The sequence below is a fragment of the Gastrolobium bilobum genome, unplaced genomic scaffold, assembly GCF_033153095.1.
Source record: "Gastrolobium bilobum isolate Gb01-03AN ecotype WA unplaced genomic scaffold, APGP_CSIRO_Gbil_v1 utg2155, whole genome shotgun sequence".
Taxonomy (NCBI): domain Eukaryota; kingdom Viridiplantae; phylum Streptophyta; class Magnoliopsida; order Fabales; family Fabaceae; genus Gastrolobium; species Gastrolobium bilobum.
Window position 1 is genome coordinate 342,005 of NW_026898746.1, and position 18,595 is coordinate 360,599.

At 37.3% G+C, this 18,595-nt stretch overlaps 1 protein-coding gene across 1 annotated transcript; it reads right to left on the reverse strand.

Annotated features, from left to right (window-relative positions):
* Positions 1-9,989: 9,989 nt before the first annotated feature.
* On the reverse strand, positions 9,990-17,817 carry LOC133283817 (G-type lectin S-receptor-like serine/threonine-protein kinase At4g27290). Its single transcript, XM_061480728.1, has 8 exons — positions 17,808-17,817; positions 15,355-16,623; positions 11,946-12,080; positions 11,386-11,531; positions 11,098-11,308; positions 10,756-10,993; positions 10,518-10,668; positions 9,990-10,425 (listed from the first exon to the last, which is right to left on the reverse strand). Exons 1-8 carry the CDS (start codon positions 17,815-17,817, stop codon positions 10,147-10,149), a joined length of 2,439 nt encoding a protein of 812 aa, XP_061336712.1. The 3' UTR covers positions 9,990-10,146.
* Between the last annotated feature and the right edge of the window lie 778 nt (positions 17,818-18,595).

The following is an 18,595-nucleotide window of genomic DNA, read 5'->3' on the forward strand; positions in this document are numbered from 1 at the left end:
CTTTTGGTGTAGGTTGGAACAGATTTTGGCTTTTGAGGTACTCTCTTTATTCTGTTTTTTTTTATAGTTTGCTCTTGGAATTGTAGAGGAGCAGGAAAAAAAGGATTTTCTGCTCTTATTAAGGATTTGGTATATCAGAATAGGATTCAGGTACTAGTTTTGCTGGAAACTAGAGTTAGTGGTAGTAGGGCTGATAAAATTGTTAGGAGTTTGGATTTTGATAGTTATTTTAGAAGGGAGGCTGTTGGTTATTCAGGCGAAATTTGGGTACTTTGGAATAAGAGTGTTACTACTATATCTATCCTTTTGGATAATCATCAGTAAGTGCACTCAAGATTATGTTGGGCTGAAACTGGAAAGATGGAATACTTTACCTTTGTCTATGGAAGTCCCAGAAGAATGGATAGAAGATCTTTGTGGGACAACCTTAGAGATATTGGGCTGACAGTTGATCTAGATTGGGCTGTTCTGGGGGATTTCAATAGCCTCTTGGAAGATAGTGAGAAGCAAGGAAGGAGTGAAATTTGTTGGGGAAGTGTTCAGGAATTTTCTGCATGTCTTAAGGAGTGCAAGCTCTCGGATTTAGGATTTTCAGGTCCTAAGTTCACATGGAAAAGAGGTAAGCTTCAGGAGAGAATTGATAGATTGGTGGTAAATGAATCTTGACATTTGAATTATCCAAACAAATCTATTCACCATCTGAGTTTTAATGGTTCTGATCATAGACCCTTATTACTTAAAGATGATTCATCTGTTGTGGACCTTGTAGCTTGGTTGACAAATGAAGGCTTTGGGGAGGTGGTTGATTCTTGTTGGAATCAGAGTATAAACTGGGTCATTGCAAAGGACAAGTTCCATAAGGAGGCTTCTTCCTAGCACTACAATACTTTCAGGGAATTACATAGGAGGAAACATAAGATCCAAGGCCAAATGAGAGGTTTGGAGATTAAGCTGTGTAGGCAGCCTAGTGAAGCTTTGGAGAGATTGCATAGCTCTCTTTGGCAGGAGCTGAACACAATTTATGGGCAAGAGGAACTGACTTGGTTCCAACGGTCTAGGTGCAAATGGATGGCTTTTGGAGATAAGAATACTAGATTCTTCCATTCTGCTACTGTTGCCAAGGCTAGAAGGAACAAAATCAGAGCTCTAAAGAATGAGCAGGGAGAGTGGGAGGAAGATCCTGAAAGATTGAAGAATATGGCAGTTAATTTTTATAGGGATCTTTACTCATAAGAGGCCCAACAGGGAGCCATTTTGAGTAGTGAGAACTGTTTTCCAGCTGTGAATGATCAGAAGTGGAATACTCTGGGATTGGTACCAGATTTTGGGGAAGTTTGAAGAGTGTTCTTTAGTATGAAACCTTATAAGGCTCCTAGATTGGATGGCTTGCATGCAATATTTTTTCAGTCTCAGTGGGATAAGGTGGGTGACTCGGCTGCTAAGTGTGTAAGGGAGGTCTTTCAAGATCCTGCTAGTGTTGAGCTTATCAATCAAACACTTATATGCCTGATACCAAAGATTGATAACCCTGAGTTTTTGAGCCAATTCAGGCCAATATCTTTGTGCAATGTTATATACAAAGTGGTCACTAAGGTGGTTGCAAGTAGGTTGAAGACTTATATGAGTGAACTTATAATGCCAAATCAGTGTAGCTTTGTGAAGGGTAGACATGCTTCTGATAACATTATAATAACCCAAGAGATCTTTCATTCTATGAGGGCCAAGAAGGGTGTTAAAGGCTGGATGACAATTAAAGTTGACCTTGAGAAGGCCTATGATAGAGTGAGTTGGGCTTTCTTGAAAGAAACTATGAAATTGGCTAGATTTTCTGATACTCTTATTGATCTCATCATGGCTTGTGTGTCCACTTCCACCATGAACTTGTTATGGAATGGAACTCAAAATGAGGAGTTTAAGCCAACAAGAGGGATTAGACAAGGTGATCCTCTTTCACCTTATCTATTTGTCCTATGTATTGAAAGGCTGGGACATTTGATTTGTTCTCTGGTGGATCAAAAAAAATGGTGTCCTGTTAAGTTGGGTAGGAAAGGTCCCCCCATATCTCACCTATTCTTTGCTGATGACTTGCTTCTCTTTATGGAAGCATCTATGGAACAAGCTGAGTTGGTTGATAGCACCCTTAATATGTTCTGTCTTGCTTCGGGTCAGAAGGTGAGCAAAAGTAAGACTAGGGTCTTTTTCTCCAAGAATGTGAATCATGTGAGGAGGAAAGAATTATGCCAGACCATGAATTTCTCTCCTACTGCAGATTTAGGGAAGTATTTAGGCATTCCTATATTGCATAAGAGAGTAAATAAAAGTACTTTCAAGTTTATTCTAGAGAAGACTAATCAGAAGCTCAGCACTTGGAAACAGAAATCCTTATGAATGGCTGGTCGAGTGGTATTAACAAAGTCAGTCTTGGCTTCTCTGCCTAGATATGCTATGCAGACTTCACTTGTTCCTCTAGGCACCTGTGATGAGGTTGAACAAAGAATGAGGAACTTTATATGGGGATCAAGTAGAGAAGCTAAGAAAATTCATGCATTGCCTTGGAGCACAATTTGTAAGCCCAAATGTGATAGGGGCTTGGGTATCAGAAATCTGAGACAAACTAACAAGGCATGTCTTATGAAGGTGGCTCATGTATTGCTTACTAGGAAGGATGAATTCTGGGTTAGAGTTTTGAGGCACAAATATAAAGTGGAAGATAAACTACTTCCTCAGATAATCAAGAAGTCTGGTTCTTCAAATCTCTAGCAGGGCATCTCTCGGGTCTGGCCTCAAGTTTTGGATGGCTCTAGGATCATGGTTGGGAGTGGTACTGGAAGCTCTTTCTGGCATGACAAATGGAATTCTGTTGGTCCTTTGAAGGATCATGCTATTCAGGATATACCTGAAGAAATCTGGAATGCTAATGTGGCTCACATGGTGAAGTCTGATGGGGATTGGAACTGGCAATTATTTGAAGGGCTGATTTCGAATGAGGCTCTAAATTCTGTAGCAGGAATTTGTCCTTCTCACCCATTGAAAGGAGATGATATGGTGATTTGGGATGGCTCTCCTGATGGTAAGTTTACTGTTAAGTCAGCTTTTGTAGACTAAACAGGCAAGCTCTTGTATCAAATCTTCGTTATTCTCTATAAAGATGAGGTCATCTACATAAAAAGCAACAATAACAAATTACCTCCACTTTTCTTCAGATAAAGGGCATGTTCGTAGGGACATTCGTTCTCCTTAAAGTAAGTATCAATACGAGTGTTCCATGCCCGCGGTGCTTGCTTCAACCTGTAAAGTGCCTTCTTCAATCTCAGCACTTTCTTTTCTTCTCCGACCTTCATGTGCCCCGGTGGTTGTTCGACATAGACTTCTTCTTCGAACACACCATTCAAGAATGCTGACTTGACATCCATTTGAAATATCGGCCATTTGAATTGAGCCGCTTGTGAAATGAGCAATCAGATTGTCTCCATTCTAGCAATGGGAGCAAACACCTCATCATAGTCGATTCCTGCCTTTTGCTTGTATCCTTTTGCAACAAGTCGCGCCTTGTATCGTTCTATCTCACCTTAAGTATTCATCTTTCTCTTGAACACCCATTTCACAACAATGGACTGACTTCCGTTCGACAATTCTGCTAAATCTCATGTGTTGTTGCGGTCAATTGCTTTAATCTCCTCATCCTAAGGGTGTTCATCAACCGATCCAAACCGATTCAAACTGCGGTAACTGAACCGAAAAACCGATAACCGAAAAACTGAAAATCGAAAAACCGAAAATCGAAAAAAACTGCAAATTTTAATTGAATTTGATCGATTTTTGGATGGGTTGATGAAAACCGATCCAATCCAAACCGATCCAATATATTAATTCTCCTTTACCTACTTGGGTCTTTCCCTAATCATACCCTACAAATTTCTAAACCCAAGACCCATTATCCCATCAACTAAACCCAAGAAAAAATCTAGTCGTATCTCATCAGCAAAATTTTATCTTTATAGAGCTTCATATCTCATTGCAAAAAAAAAAAAAAATACTATATAATAGTTCACTAATGCTTTTGTATTTCAAATTTTTTTTTTACAAAGCCCATATATACAAGAGATGTTATTTGTAAAATAATCATGAAATAAATTTTAGGATTTTCAAAAAACCGAAAACCGATCCAATCCAAACCGAAAAAAATTGGATTGGATCGGATCAGATTTGAAAAAAAATACAAACCAAATGGATGATTATATTATCAAACCGAAGGGATTGGATCAGATTATTTTGCTTCCAAAACCGATCCAATCCAGACCGCGAACACCCCTATCATCCATGGCAATTTTTCACTTCTTATCTCGCACTTCCTCTTCAAAACTTATGTCCTCGGAATCTGCCAAAAAACAAACAAGGTGTACCTCACTTCTCGAATCATACAGGTCTTGCAAACTTCGCATTCTTGGTTGTTGTGGTTCATCTTCATCATCAGAAATTTCAGAACTTGCCGGGATGGCTATTGGTGTAGCGGTTGATGATTCTCCGACGTCATTAGCCCCAGATGATTTGTTCCAATCCCATTCATCTGCTTCATTAACTCGTACATCTCGGCTCACCATGACCTTCTTGCTGACGGGGTCAAGTAGCTTGTATCCTTTTGTCTTCTCATCATACCCAATGAAAACATACTTCTAACTTTTATGTCCGAGCTTGGTTATTTGCTGATCCGGTACGTGTGCATAAGCCACACTACCAAATACTCTGAGATGAGTGACTGTTGGCTTTTGTCCGCTCCATGCCTCTTGTGGTGTTTTATCATTTAGGCTCGAATGTGGACACCGATTTTGCACATATACAACACACTGCAAGGCTTCTGCCCAAAACTCCTTCGACATCTTTTTGTTCTTAAGCATTGACCGAACCATGTCAAGAATAGTCCAGTTCTTCCTCTCAACCACACCATTTTGTTGTGGTGAGTACGGTGCTGTTAGAAGCTGCCTTATGTTGTGCTCCTCACAAAACTCCATGAAAGCCGTCGATGTGTACTCCCCACCTCGGTCAGAACGTACCGACTTGATGTATCTATCAGTTGCATTCTCAACCATCACTTTGAACATATTTAAACACCTCGAACACCTCAGACTTTTCCTTCAAAAAATAAATCCAAGTTTTTCGTGAAAAATCATCAATAAACGAAATAAAATACCTTTTCTTGCTAAAGGATTCGGGGGTGATTGGTCCACATAGATCAGTATGAATCAACTCTAGAGGTTGCTTAGCCCGATATCCTGCCATTTTTTGAAACGAGGTTCTTGCATGCTTTCCTAAAACACATTCTTCACAAATTTTCCTTCATAGTTCATATCTGGTAACCCTTCCACCATGTTCTTTTTTGCTAACTCGGTTAGACCGCCATAATGTAGGTGACAAAAACGGAGATGCCAAAGCGAAGCCTTGTCTACTACGTCGGCTTGCAAACATTCGTCCTGCACACTTCTCAAATTCAGCTTGTACATCCGGTTTCTCCCCTATCAACTCGGGCCACCAACCGACCTCGCTCATCTTTCAAGTGCAGTACCCAGTCTTTCATGAGTACCGAGTACCCTTTCTCCATCAGTTGTCACATACTCAAAATGTTGCTCTTGAGGTCGGGTACATAGTACACATCTCGTATTGATCCAACTAACCCGTCCTTCTGTAAATATCGAACCGTACCTCGGCCTTTGATCTCTACTTTCGATGCATCTCCAAATGAGACATGTCCAGCTTGCACCTTTCACAAATCTTTAAATAGGTGCTTATGTCCAATCATATGATTGCTTGCACCCGTGTCGAGATACCACTCCCTCTTGTTGTCGGAGTTGACTTCACTGTGTGCCATCAAAAGAACACCTCCTTCTTTCGTTTCTCCTTCCGTGGCTAGGTTGGAAGTCTCTTCCACCTTCTTCTCATCTTGGCAATTTCTTGCAAATTGTCCGATCTTGCCACAATTGTAACATTTATCCGAGTTGCAATCTTTTGTATAGTGACCATACTTGCCACACTTGTAGCACTCAATGTTGGAGTAACACGACCGACCTCTTCCACGACCTCGTCCTCTTCCACGCCAGTTCTGTTGGCTTGACTGTCCTTTCTCCTCACTCTGCCCTTCTTGACCACGACCTCTACCACCACGACCATTTCCACATCCCCCACAGCCACGACCTCTACCTCAAAAGTTTTGAGAATAGAGGGCCTTCTCGTCTTTGATTGATGCCTTGGTTTGAAGCGCTTGCTTAAGTGTCTCTTCTTTCTTCTTCTTCTTACGTTGTTCATGTGCCTCAAGGGAACCAGCGAGCTCTTCAACAATGAGCGTTGCTAGATTCTTTGATTCTTTTATGGCACATACGACATTCTCGAAATTGTTGGTTAAAGACCTCAAGATCTTTTCCACCACTCTCGCTTCGGACAACGCTTCTCCATTCCTGTTTAACTGGTTCACCACGGTTTGAACACGCATGATGAAGTCGGACACACCTTCCGTCTCCTTCATCTTCATTCCTTCCAACTCGCCGCGAAGAGTTTGAAGTCGGACTTGCTTAACACGGTTAGCTCCTTTGTAAACATTCGCCAAAATGTCCCACGCTTCTTTTGAAGTTGCAGCACTCACAATCTTCTCAAAGCCTGACTCGTCCACAGCTCGGAACAACATGTACAATGCCGCCTTGTCTTTGGATCGCGTCTATTTCAACGCCTTGTTTTGAGCCGCCGTATAACCTGCGGTAGATGCTGGTTCTGTAAAACCATCTTGAACTACCTCCCAACTATCTTGGGATCCAAGAAGAGCTTTCATTTGGATGCTCCAATTCTCGTAGTTTACCTTCGTTAGACGGGGCAACGCCACATTACTGGTCACAACCTCCATTGGCTCTGATACCAATTTGTAGGATCGCTCAAATACAGAATCAACAAATAAAATAACTATTGAACAATGTCGTGAGGACTTGTGGAGAAAGGGAACAAACTTCTGTGAAAATATTTTACTGAACTTCGTTACTTGTCAATTCTACATTACATCAAGCCTATTAATAGGCAACACAAAAAAACTGAAAGTATCAATGAAGATACTCATTACAAAGCTAATCAAGAGTCTCATAACACCCTCATAACATAACTAATTATACCCCTAATAAACATAACACTTTAACTTCATAACTCACATAAGAAAATGATGTGCCTTTGGCATATAGATATTTCAGAGTAAAAAGATTAAGGATTTTACAGTAATTCAGTAATAAAGTTATTGTTTTTGAGGAATTATTGATAATCCATCTTCAGACACACGTTCACTTTCATTTTATATTTTTACAGAGTAAAGCAGAAAATAAAACTGAGGAAGAGCCAAATAGCGTGAATGTCACGCTAATAGCGTGAATGTCACGCTAATAGCGTGAATGTCACGCTTATGGCGTGAAAATTCAGAGCTGAAGAAAAATACCGCGCTAGTCGTGCCAAGTCACTACAATCTCACGCTTTTAGCGTGGTGATCCAAGCTAGTCGCGCCAATCTTCACTGTCTCCTCACGCGAATCGCGTGGAATTGGCGCGGATGGCGTCGATTTTCGTAAGTTTTATTCCGTGATTTGCAAAGTTGTTGAAAACAGAAGGAAAATCAAATCTTTGATAAGATCCTGATCTGATTGGATTGTTGCTTATAAAAAGAAGTCAGAAACCAAAGTAAAAAAAAAAAACTTTTGCACAGAGGGAGAATTACGAAGGAGAACGCGGAGCAAGCTTTTGGGATTGAAGATTGAAGCTTTCTTCTCCAAATTTTCTGGTTATTATTTTCTTTTATGAATTCTTTTCTATATATAGAATTGTCAGACATGAACATGTCTGGCTAGTCTTTTATTATTGTGGTAAGGGTCACAACCCTTAATGTGAACCCCTTTAGTTTGGTTAATTTTTATATTTATTTTTTCCAATTGTATTTATTTTATCCTGTTCTTCATGTTTTGATTTTTTTAGAACCGATCACTCTATTAGGATTGCGAGGGTTAGGGTTTTCAATAGGAATATTGAGATTCTAGTTCCTGACAAAGGGTAAAATAACAATTCATGTACGCACTAAGGACATGCTGCATGAATTGCAAACGTGAAAAATTCACTGATTTAAAGGCTTAACTTGAAAAGGAATTTCTAAGGGATTAGGATTCTAATAGGGTTAATAAAGTTAAGATCACTAAGGAATTAGAGCTTAACTAATCAATTAATAGATGGTGAATTGTTTGATCAATGGTTAAATTAAATGTAAAACTTAATTCATAGTGCAAGGTGGGGATCATAAAGGTGTTGGCGTCTTTTACCGCAATATTCTTTTAAATATTTTTTCAATCTTAATATGTTATTCTCAAAGTTTTAAAAGCATCTTTGAATTATTCACAAGTTTTTGAATTGTTCTCAATTTTTACAATCACAATTATTCTCAAACCAATTTTATTAATCCAACAAGAGAAGAATAGTTTAAATAATTTCGGTGCCTCAATCCTTGTGAAGACGATACTCTACTTACCCTTTTATTACTTGCAACGATCGGTACACTTGCCGATTTTTCGCAACAGAAAACCAAGAGACAACTGACTCTTCAATATTTTAACTCACACAAGAAACTAAAAAGACATTTGAACAATAATAACAATTGACTCTTGACCTTTATTGTCCTAAAAACCGCTAAATTAAATCCACTAAGAATTAAACTTACGTTTATTCAACACAAATGTGGAGCTGTAAATTTGGTGATCGTAATTGTCCTTGGAATGTTCAACCTGTTCTAAACAGTAAACACTGTACAGCTAAAGTGATGGAATGTGCCAATCCATTTCTCACAACAGCTATGGTTATTGTAAAATTTTCCCACTGTTTCTTATTTTTAGTAAATGGAGTATGTACTCATGCAGTACATACATGGCATATTATATGAAATGCACAATACGTGATGGAATATTCCTATTTTAAACTGGTACTGAATTTCATAATGTGCTCTGCAATTTTATTTAATCTCTTGAGTTTGAACACGAAGGCATATCAGGACCCAGAAATAGCAGTGTCTGTAGAATATTGGACAAAATTCAACTGTTATGACATGTACCTGCTAAGGGGAGAAGTTGCAACCATACAAGTGCTATCTGCTCTAAAGAACCAAGTCTAGAAGCTCTAGGCACTGATGTTATGATGGCAACATGAAAACAAGAGTGCTTATAATCAGAATTGCATAAAAAGTACTACTCAAGAGTCGGGTGTAGTGGTAATCCTCTTAGAGGACTAAGGTTCAAATTTTGGAAATGACAATTGCATAAAAAGTTTAATTTGTACAAGTATTTGTCAAGAAATGTCAATTAACAGTATCTGTGTCGTGCCTTATTGATGACTCTTAGCTTGGAATATCCTTTCACATTATGTACATGCTTTGTATTTAACCTCATCATAGCTCATATGTGTCAAAAATCAAAACCAAACACATGGAGGAAACAATTCATGACTTTGATCAATAGTATTGTCTTCAGCCTTTGTAACATATCAGGACAATCTTCAGAATATTTATATATATACATCAGAGTCTATTAAATTCCATTTTCCTCTTCACGAAAGAGTTTTTTTATATGTACTGAAATTGCAAAAGATTATGTTGTAGTAAAAACTGGGAAATTTTGCATGATCGAGTCATTATAATCGGATATTCCTGTCTTTAAGAAAATAATATTTTATGTTGTGAGTAGAAAAATGCACCGATATGCAAATTTTTTATAATGTCAATGGAGACAGGAGTTATTCATGACATAACAAAAAGACAAATAGAAATCCATTTTATGACAAAAGAGTAAACAGTATAACTTAGGAAGAGGTAAAGCTTGTAATCATGTGTAAGATTATTCATTCAATAAGGATTGCCGCTGAAACTTCACAAGCAACAGAAAATGGCATCGCACTGATAAATGGCATAGAAATGAGACACAGGACCATGGTCTCAAATATACAGGATCTAGTAAGTAATATGTCAGAAGACAAATAAGATAAAGCTATATACAGTTTCTGTCTGTTAAAATTTCACAACAACATTATGTATTGGAAACTACATCATTTACTTTCCTGATCAAGTAAACACTGCATTTGCTTTAGTCTTCATATTCTATCTAGCTTCAAAAATTGTAAGGGACATCTCATTTAAAGATATTGATTCAGGTAAACTCCTTCCAGTATAAAATCCAGGAGGATTTGGCTGGGGCAATAATTTTTCACCATTCAGCATAAGAATGACAGAGGACATGTCTGGCCTGTCTACTGGTTTTTGTTGTGTGCATAACAAACCCACATGTATGCATCTTAAGACTTCAGATAAAATGCATCTTTGGCGTAAATGTTTGTCTATAAGTTCCAATGGCCTGTCTTCAGTCCAGAGTCTCCATGCCTAAAGCCATGGAAATCAAATTAGTCACTTTGAATATATTCTAATGTGAGACAATTCAACTATGTAGTAAAGTGGATAGTGATTATGCTTACATGTCCAAGTAGATTAAGAGAATGTTCTGGGTCAGAAAATCCTCTATTCTTTTTTCCACTGATTATCTCCAGTACTATTACACCAAAGCTGAAGACATCTGATTTCACGGAGTAATGACCATGTACGGCATATTCTGGAGGCATGTAACCACTACAAACATTTTTTTACAGAGGAATAAGTAAAAAAAAAACAATTGCACATAAAATTTTCGTTAAGTAGAAATAGAAGGTAACTTACTATGTTCCAACCAGTTTTTTTGTTTTAGCTTGAATTTGATCTTCCCCAAAAGTACGAGCCAGGCCAAAGTCTGAGATTTTTGGGTTCATATGGGCATCTAGTAAGATATTGCTGGTTTTCAAATCTCTGTGAATAATTCTCAGTCTAGAGTCTTCATGAAGATAGAGAAGCCCTCGAGCAACACCACCAATTATGTGGAAACGCTGAAGCCAGGCAAAGAGCTTTCTTCTAGTTTCATCTAGATAAATTTACTAACATTGTTTAGTATAGCGCTTGCTTTATCAACAAGCTTTAAAGGTTACCACAAATGTTAGTGTAAAGTAAAACATTAGAGGCACAAACCAAAGATGAAGTAGTCTAAGCTCTTATTGGGCATGTATTCATAGATCAACATTTTTTCCTCTCCTTCAATGCAGCAACCAAGAAGCTTCACAAGATTACGATGCTGAAGTTTTGCAATCAATGCAACTTCATTTTTGAACTCCTCCAATCCTTGATCAGACTTCTTTGAGTGCCGTTTTACTGCTACCTCTTGCCCATCTATCAGTGTACCCTGAAAGCCATCATTTGGAATGTCTATAAAAATTTGTGGAGAAAATAAAAATCTTTTATTGATATGCCTATAGTTACCTTATATACTGGTCCAAATCCACCTTCACCCAGTTTATTTCTGCTAGAAAAGTTATTAGTGGCTTTTGCAATGATTGACAAATCAAATGTTGGCAGATCCATGTCATCCTTCCTCAATCTAAAATATTCTTGCCGCCATTGAAATAGTGCTAGAAGAGGATATACTCTGGCCGCCACTGAAATGTGCAAGATCATAATATCAAGAAATTAATTACCATGGCAACCCTCTTTTTGGATACAAATATATACCATCATATCTTAAAAACATTTGCAAATTCAAGCTTGATAATATGTACCAGAATTTTTAAATCTTTTTAAATACAGATTTGCACATCCTACCATGAATTACTATCATATATTATATAATAAATATGAGATTATTGTTTCTCATGTTGCGATAATTTTATCTCCTAAACACATATAAAAGTATATGGGGCCCATATGGGGCCATGTGAAGATAAAAGAAAGAAAAACAAATCATGAACCTCATATACTTTTATGTGTATGTAGGAGATAAAATTATCTCCTATAACATGAAAAATATTAATCCTATAAATTATATCGAATACAGAATTTACCTCGCTTTCTAAGTATCAGCATGGAGACACATGTAATGAATCCAAAAATAATCCATCCAATTGTGATTCCAACCATCTTCTTCTGTGTATATCCGTGGCCATTATCCGCAACCTGATCTGATAGACGCAGAGCATGATTGATCATAAACTATTAGTACAATTGAAACTGACAAGGGTAACAAGCTTCTTAGACTGAGGTAATATGTAGAGAGAATAGTAATATTATTTAATTTAACACTAACCATATCAGAAAAAAAGGAGATGAGTTAGAAAACAAAGGCAGTATAACAATTTACAAGCATGTCTAATAACTTTTTTGACAGTGGATAGTAAAATCTTGCAACCATCAAATCTTTGTTTCAATTGCCATGGCTTCCACTTGGGCATCACCTTTCAAGCTGCAATACCAAAATGTTCTGTTGAAGTTAGAATTTCTCACTGCCTTACCTATCTCTACTGTTGATCTTTTATGAGAAAAACAAACATCAGAAACAATATTGTGCAACAGCTTATTTTATTCTGACTAATGAACTTGTTTTTAAATACAAAACTGAGCTCATGTGGTTGCTACTAACCAGCTGATTTTGTTGGTCCACAAAATCAGCAACAAACTAACAAAGCAATAACAGTAAAATGCAGTAAACAAACTCCTAAACAAAAGACTAATCAATTTAAAAAAACAACTAATTAACTCCTAAAAAATAGGACATCAACAGCAGCCTTGAAACACCAACATTCTCCTCCTGGGTCAAGTGCTGCACACTCCTAGCTTCTCCCTGAGAAATTCAAATCGACTAACATGAAATGACTTGGTGAATATATCTGCAATTTGGTTTTCTGAACTGCAGTACATTAGCTTCACTTCTCCAGCCTTCTGCACTTCTCTCAAAAAATAATACTTGATCTTAAAATGCTTTGTTCTTCCATGAAATACTGGATTCTGTGAAATAGCTAGAGCAGCTTGATTATCCACAATTACTTCTATGCCTTCTTTTTGCTCCAAATGCAGGTCATCCATCAGCTTCTTCAACCATAATGCTTGGTTTACAGCTGCAGTAGCTGCAATGAACTCAGCTTCTGCAGTTGATTGGGCCACTATTTCCAGCTTCTTTGAACACCAAGAAAAAGAAGCTGACCCAAATGTAAAACAATAACCCGAAGTACTTTTCATATCATCCACTGATCCAGCCCAGTCACTGTCAGAATACCCTTGCAACTTAAACTTCTGAATTCTGCAGAATTTGATTCCATATGAAAGAGTACCTTTCAAGTACCTTAACACCCTTTTTGCAGCTACCATATGCAGTTCACTTGGACAAAGATCTGTATGAATTAGTTGTAGCTTCTTTGTAGCTCTCCAGGTGGATTCTTTGAAAGGAAGTCTTGCCTGTTTGCCCAAAAAACAAGCTTTGCACCTTGTGATCTGCTCCTCCAGGATTGGTAACCCAGTTGCCATTTCATTCTTCTGCATGAATAGTAAGCCTTTGTAATGAAAATGCCCCAACCTTTTGTGCCATATTTCTGAATCACTAGCCTGACACTTGAATGCCGCTTGCTCCTTCTCAAGGGGATTTAGAGAAAAACTCTTCTGTTGCATCTTTATTCTGAACAGCTCCTGACCATTTGAGTCAAAGATCAAACACTTCCCTTCTTCAAATATCACTTTAAATCCCTTTTCTACCAACTGCCCCACACTCAGCAAATTCTGATCAATATCAGGCACGTACATCACACCAGAAACCAGCTTAGTTCCAGCATAGCTCTCTATTGCTACAGTCCCTTTACCTTTCACTTCTAGATACTCTCCATTTCCAATTCTCACTCTTGACTGCAATGACTTGTCAAGGTCTCTAAATAGCTTTTCATCACTTGTCATGTGATTTGTGCAACCACTATCAACAAGCCAACTATCACATGGAGCACTAGAGGAGAAACAAGAGGCAGCAAATAATTGATCTGCCTCATGCTGGTCTGCAACATGTGCCTCACCTTGCTGCTGATCTCCTTTTTCTTTGCAGAACCTTTCAATGTGTCCAAGCCTATGACACTTTCTGCACTTCACATCTGGCCTCTTCCAACATCTGAAGTGTGGGTGATTCTGCTTTCCACAATGCTTACATGAGGAATTCCCGCCCCAATTGTTCTTAGAGTTGATTGCATTGTTCTCTCCTGCAGCAGCTTCTGAACCACTACTGTCATCTCCTTTCTTCCATCTTACATTATGCTGTTCTTTAGCCTGCAAAGCTCCTTCTGTACTTCCTTCAAGCCTCATTAACCTTCTCTGCTCTTGTGCTTGCAGAGCACTTAGCAATTCTGCCAACTTGATTTGAGACAAATCCTTGGTATTCTCCAAAGATGCAATGGTTGCTTCAAACCTTTCGGGCAAGGAGACAAGAACCTTTTGCACTAGCCTATTATCAGAGAGGTCAGTGCCTAGAGCTCTTGCTTGATTTGCAATATTTACCAACTTATCAGAATACTCCTTAATTGTTTCAGACTCCTTCATCTGCAATCTCTCAAATTGTGTGATTAGATTCAGCCCCTTCATGCTTCTAATCCTCTCATCTCCTTTATACTCATCTTTGAGGAAGTCCCAAATAGCTTGAGCTGATTCACAAGCCATAATTCTGCTGAAAATGGCAGGTGAGACAGCAGCATATAAACAAAACTTTGCCTTTGCTTTTCTTGTTATCCTCTCCTTATGAAACTTGATCTGATTGATGGTTGGATTATCAGGAAGGGGAGCAACTTCATAATCTTGTTCTACAGCTTCCCAAAAATCGCAACCCTCTAGATAGGCTTGCATTCTCACTGTCCATGCTTGATAATTTTCTCCATCGAATATTGGTGGAGCCATTGCTGAAAAACCACTCGATCCTCCCTCCATTAATTTCTCAAGTCACTCACAGCCCCTTAAGATCAAGAAGGCTCTGATACCAATGTTGATCTTTTATGAGAAAAACAAACATCAGAAACAATATTGTGCAACAGCTTATTTTATTCTGACTAATGAACTTGTTTTTAAATACAAAACTGAGCTCATGTGGTTGCTACTAACCAGCTGATTTTGTTGGTCCACAAAATCAGCAACAAACTAACAAAGCAATAACAGTAAAATGCAGTAAACAAACTCCTAAACAAAAGACTACTCAATTTAAAAAAACAACTAATTAACTCCTAAAAAATAGGACATCAACGGCAGCCTTGAAACACCAACATCTACCCTTTTGTTAGAATAATGAAATATAATCAATTGTATATAACTACTTGCAAGAGGCTATTTCCCATACTCAAACCCAAGACCTTTTGGTCCCATGGAGCAACCTTACTTCTATTCCAAGGCTCTCACCTCAACAGAATGGAAGAAAGGGAAAAAACAAAATTGTTTTACCTTGTTCTGATGCAGGGACTCTTATATAAAGGTCTTGTCCCCATTGAGAGAAAATCCTCGTGTCAACCAGATCATGAAACCAAAGTAGACAGCCACTTCCTCCATTACGGACATCCAAATTTGCATATGCTGTGCATGAACAGTTTTTCAGACATGACTTGTGGCATTCCTCAAGGTTCATGGTCGTACTATACCAAGATGAAGACGTGTCTGGAATTTTCAACTGTTTGTATTTCCAGAAGCCATCAGTGCTACTGTTTCTGTTTTTACAAGTAGAGTTGTTCCTTGAAACACAACCCCCAGCCCAAAATGATATATTCCATTGTTCAGGAAAGTTAGGAACATATCCTCCAAGGCATTCACATTTCGGAACATTACCATTCATATTGCATATAGAATTTGCACCACACATAGCATAAATATCACACGAGTCTAGACCAGTTTCAATAACTTTCTGATCACTTGTTTTACTTGTCCAAGCTAAACTCCGCAAAAGGCCTGAAGGGCTCAATGTATATATAGAGACAAACGTGCTATCAAGGACTTCATATTGATGATACACTTCTTCAGCATTCACGACAAATATAAACCTTTGTTTTCCTATCAATGGTTGAATTGGGTATCCAGTAAAACCAAGGCCATTCCATGATCCAATTCTAGATTTTATAACAGATCCCTTCATAAAAACTAGTTGTGGATATCCTCCAATGTTAATATGCACAGAAAACTCTCCCCTAGCTGGATCATCTGCACTTTTCCATGATGTTAAAAACCTGTCTAGACCAGTTACTAAGTTCCATCCAAGCTTCATTCCTGGCAATAATGTATCACATGGATAATCAAAACTTTGCCACAAGATCTGGTCCTCCTTAGTATCCTTTCCATTTTTCAAGACAAGATTTCCCGAGTCCAGGAGCTGAACAATTGGATTATTCACTGTTTCCTTTGATATCTTTGACGACCAAACAGTGCTGTTTGTGCTATTGAGAAGCACAAGAACCCCATCTTCATTGAGTTTCAAGACTCCTGAATTATTCTGGAGTGGTGTTTCCCTGTTGGCTACCCACACCACAGTTAAAGGTGATAAATTTCTGTACCACACACCCAAATATCGACTTGCTGAATTTCCAGGTGTGAAGAAACCCACTTCAAAAGTTCCATCTACTGAAACTAAAGTTTGACCATCTTGGATGGATTGACTCACTGCTAAACTGTCTAGGGAAGTGCAGGTTCTAACATAGGAGAATAAAAAGAACGAAAGAAATAACACTCTAATGTTATCAACCATTTTAGGATGCTTGATGGTTCTTATGAACAACAGGGTTTATGTTGTTATAACAATCATAGCATAAATTTTGGTCATCAAATTACTTGGTCAATGACTGACCATTGTTGCGCTTTTCTCAATTAATAATGGTAAGAGTAAATATCTCTTTCGGTCCTGACAAAAAATACGATTCTCACTTTAGTCTCTTACAAAAATAAATTAGTCAGTTAGTCCCTATCAAATTTAAAGTGGATCTATTTAGTTGAACTAGTAATCCCTCGTAAATTCAAAAAAGACCCATATTAGTCCTCAAAAAGACTAAAATGGGTCCACCTTACATTTGTTAGGAACTGACTTTCTAATTTATTTTTGTAAAAAACTAAAGTGGGAATCGTATTTTTTTGTTAAAGATCAAAAAGAGTATTTATTCTAATTGTAAACAACTGATTCAATTCAAACTAGAATTTTTTTTTTTTCTCAATACTTTTCTACACGAAATCCTAGACCATAGGAAATGATGAAGTTTGAATGGGAGTGCCCACTTTTCTGTACTGTTATTTGACAGGACATTTCCGTGGATATTCCAATAAAATAGATTTTATTGTTTAGTCTAGCATATATTTTTTATAAGTTACATATGTTTTTTATGAAAGATAATTTTATTTGGGATAAGTTTAAGATTAAGAAAATTTATATTTAAAGATTTAAAACTTTAATCCTATATATGTTTCGAATAGGATTGTTCCCCACAAAAAAAATATTTGTGTTTTATTTAAAAAGAAAAAAAAACACTAAACCAAACAATAAATTCTATTTTATTGGAATAGCCATACTCGGAAATATCCTGTAAAATAACAGTACAGAAAAGTGGGCACTCCAATTCAAACTACACCATTTCCTATCAAAGCAAGCGTCAAAGCTTAGCTGCCGCCACCTTGACCTTTAAATGGGTTGAAAAAATTATTTGTCTATGTTTTACACGAGGTAAAATAAAGATATCGTTGGGGGAAAAAAAATTATCATCCTTTACCTTTTTTTATATAAAATAATTAGAGAAGATTATCATTGATGGGATGAAATTATTTTTTCTTATATGGTAAAAAAATTAACACACAACATCAGTAAAATTAACTTAATATTTCTGAAAAAAAATTGGCCTATAAATGGGAGAAATTATATTTACAACCTATTTTCATTTACAACCTCTTACAATATCTTAACCGTTGATTTCCGTCAATCAACGGTTATTATTTATTGTGAATAAATAATTAATTAATATATTTTATTTATTAAAATTTGAATCGTTGATTAGCGGAAATCAACAGTTAAAATATGGGTTATAAGAGATTGTAAGTATAACCTTCCCCATAAAAAATGTATCCAGAAAAAAAAATTCCATCAATTTTCGGAAATTATTTTTTCCCAATAAAAAAAATATCCTTCGACCAAACGCCCTCTGAGTTCCATTGTCTCTATTATACGATCTACAACAATTTCTAGATTTGAAAATTTTTGCTCAATGGATTGTTGCTGGAGTTGGATTCCTTGAACCCGGTTGGCAAGATCCTTAAATTCAATGTTTTCAGCTATGGTTCAATAAAAGCACCGATGTAACAAAAAAGATATATGAGGAAGAGAGAAAAAAGATAAACAGAGAAAATGAGTGGAAAAAAAGGGGAAAGATGGCTCAATTCAACATAATTCTCATTAATCAACCAATTACAACATATATAAACTATATTTCCTTACTCCCTTCAATCTATAAAACCAACAGAAATTACTAGACCATGAGTGGCCCAATACATCTTAGCCCAAAACATAATCATGTAAATGGGCGGGTACCTTCTTACGCCCGCGAACTTATACAACATTTCGAGTCGCGGTTTGTGACAATTCGTTTTATAATCATTTCCTTCCCTCCTAAACATTAGCTAAATCCCCCCGTTTTACAAGGTTGAAAGAGCCCTTGGTGCT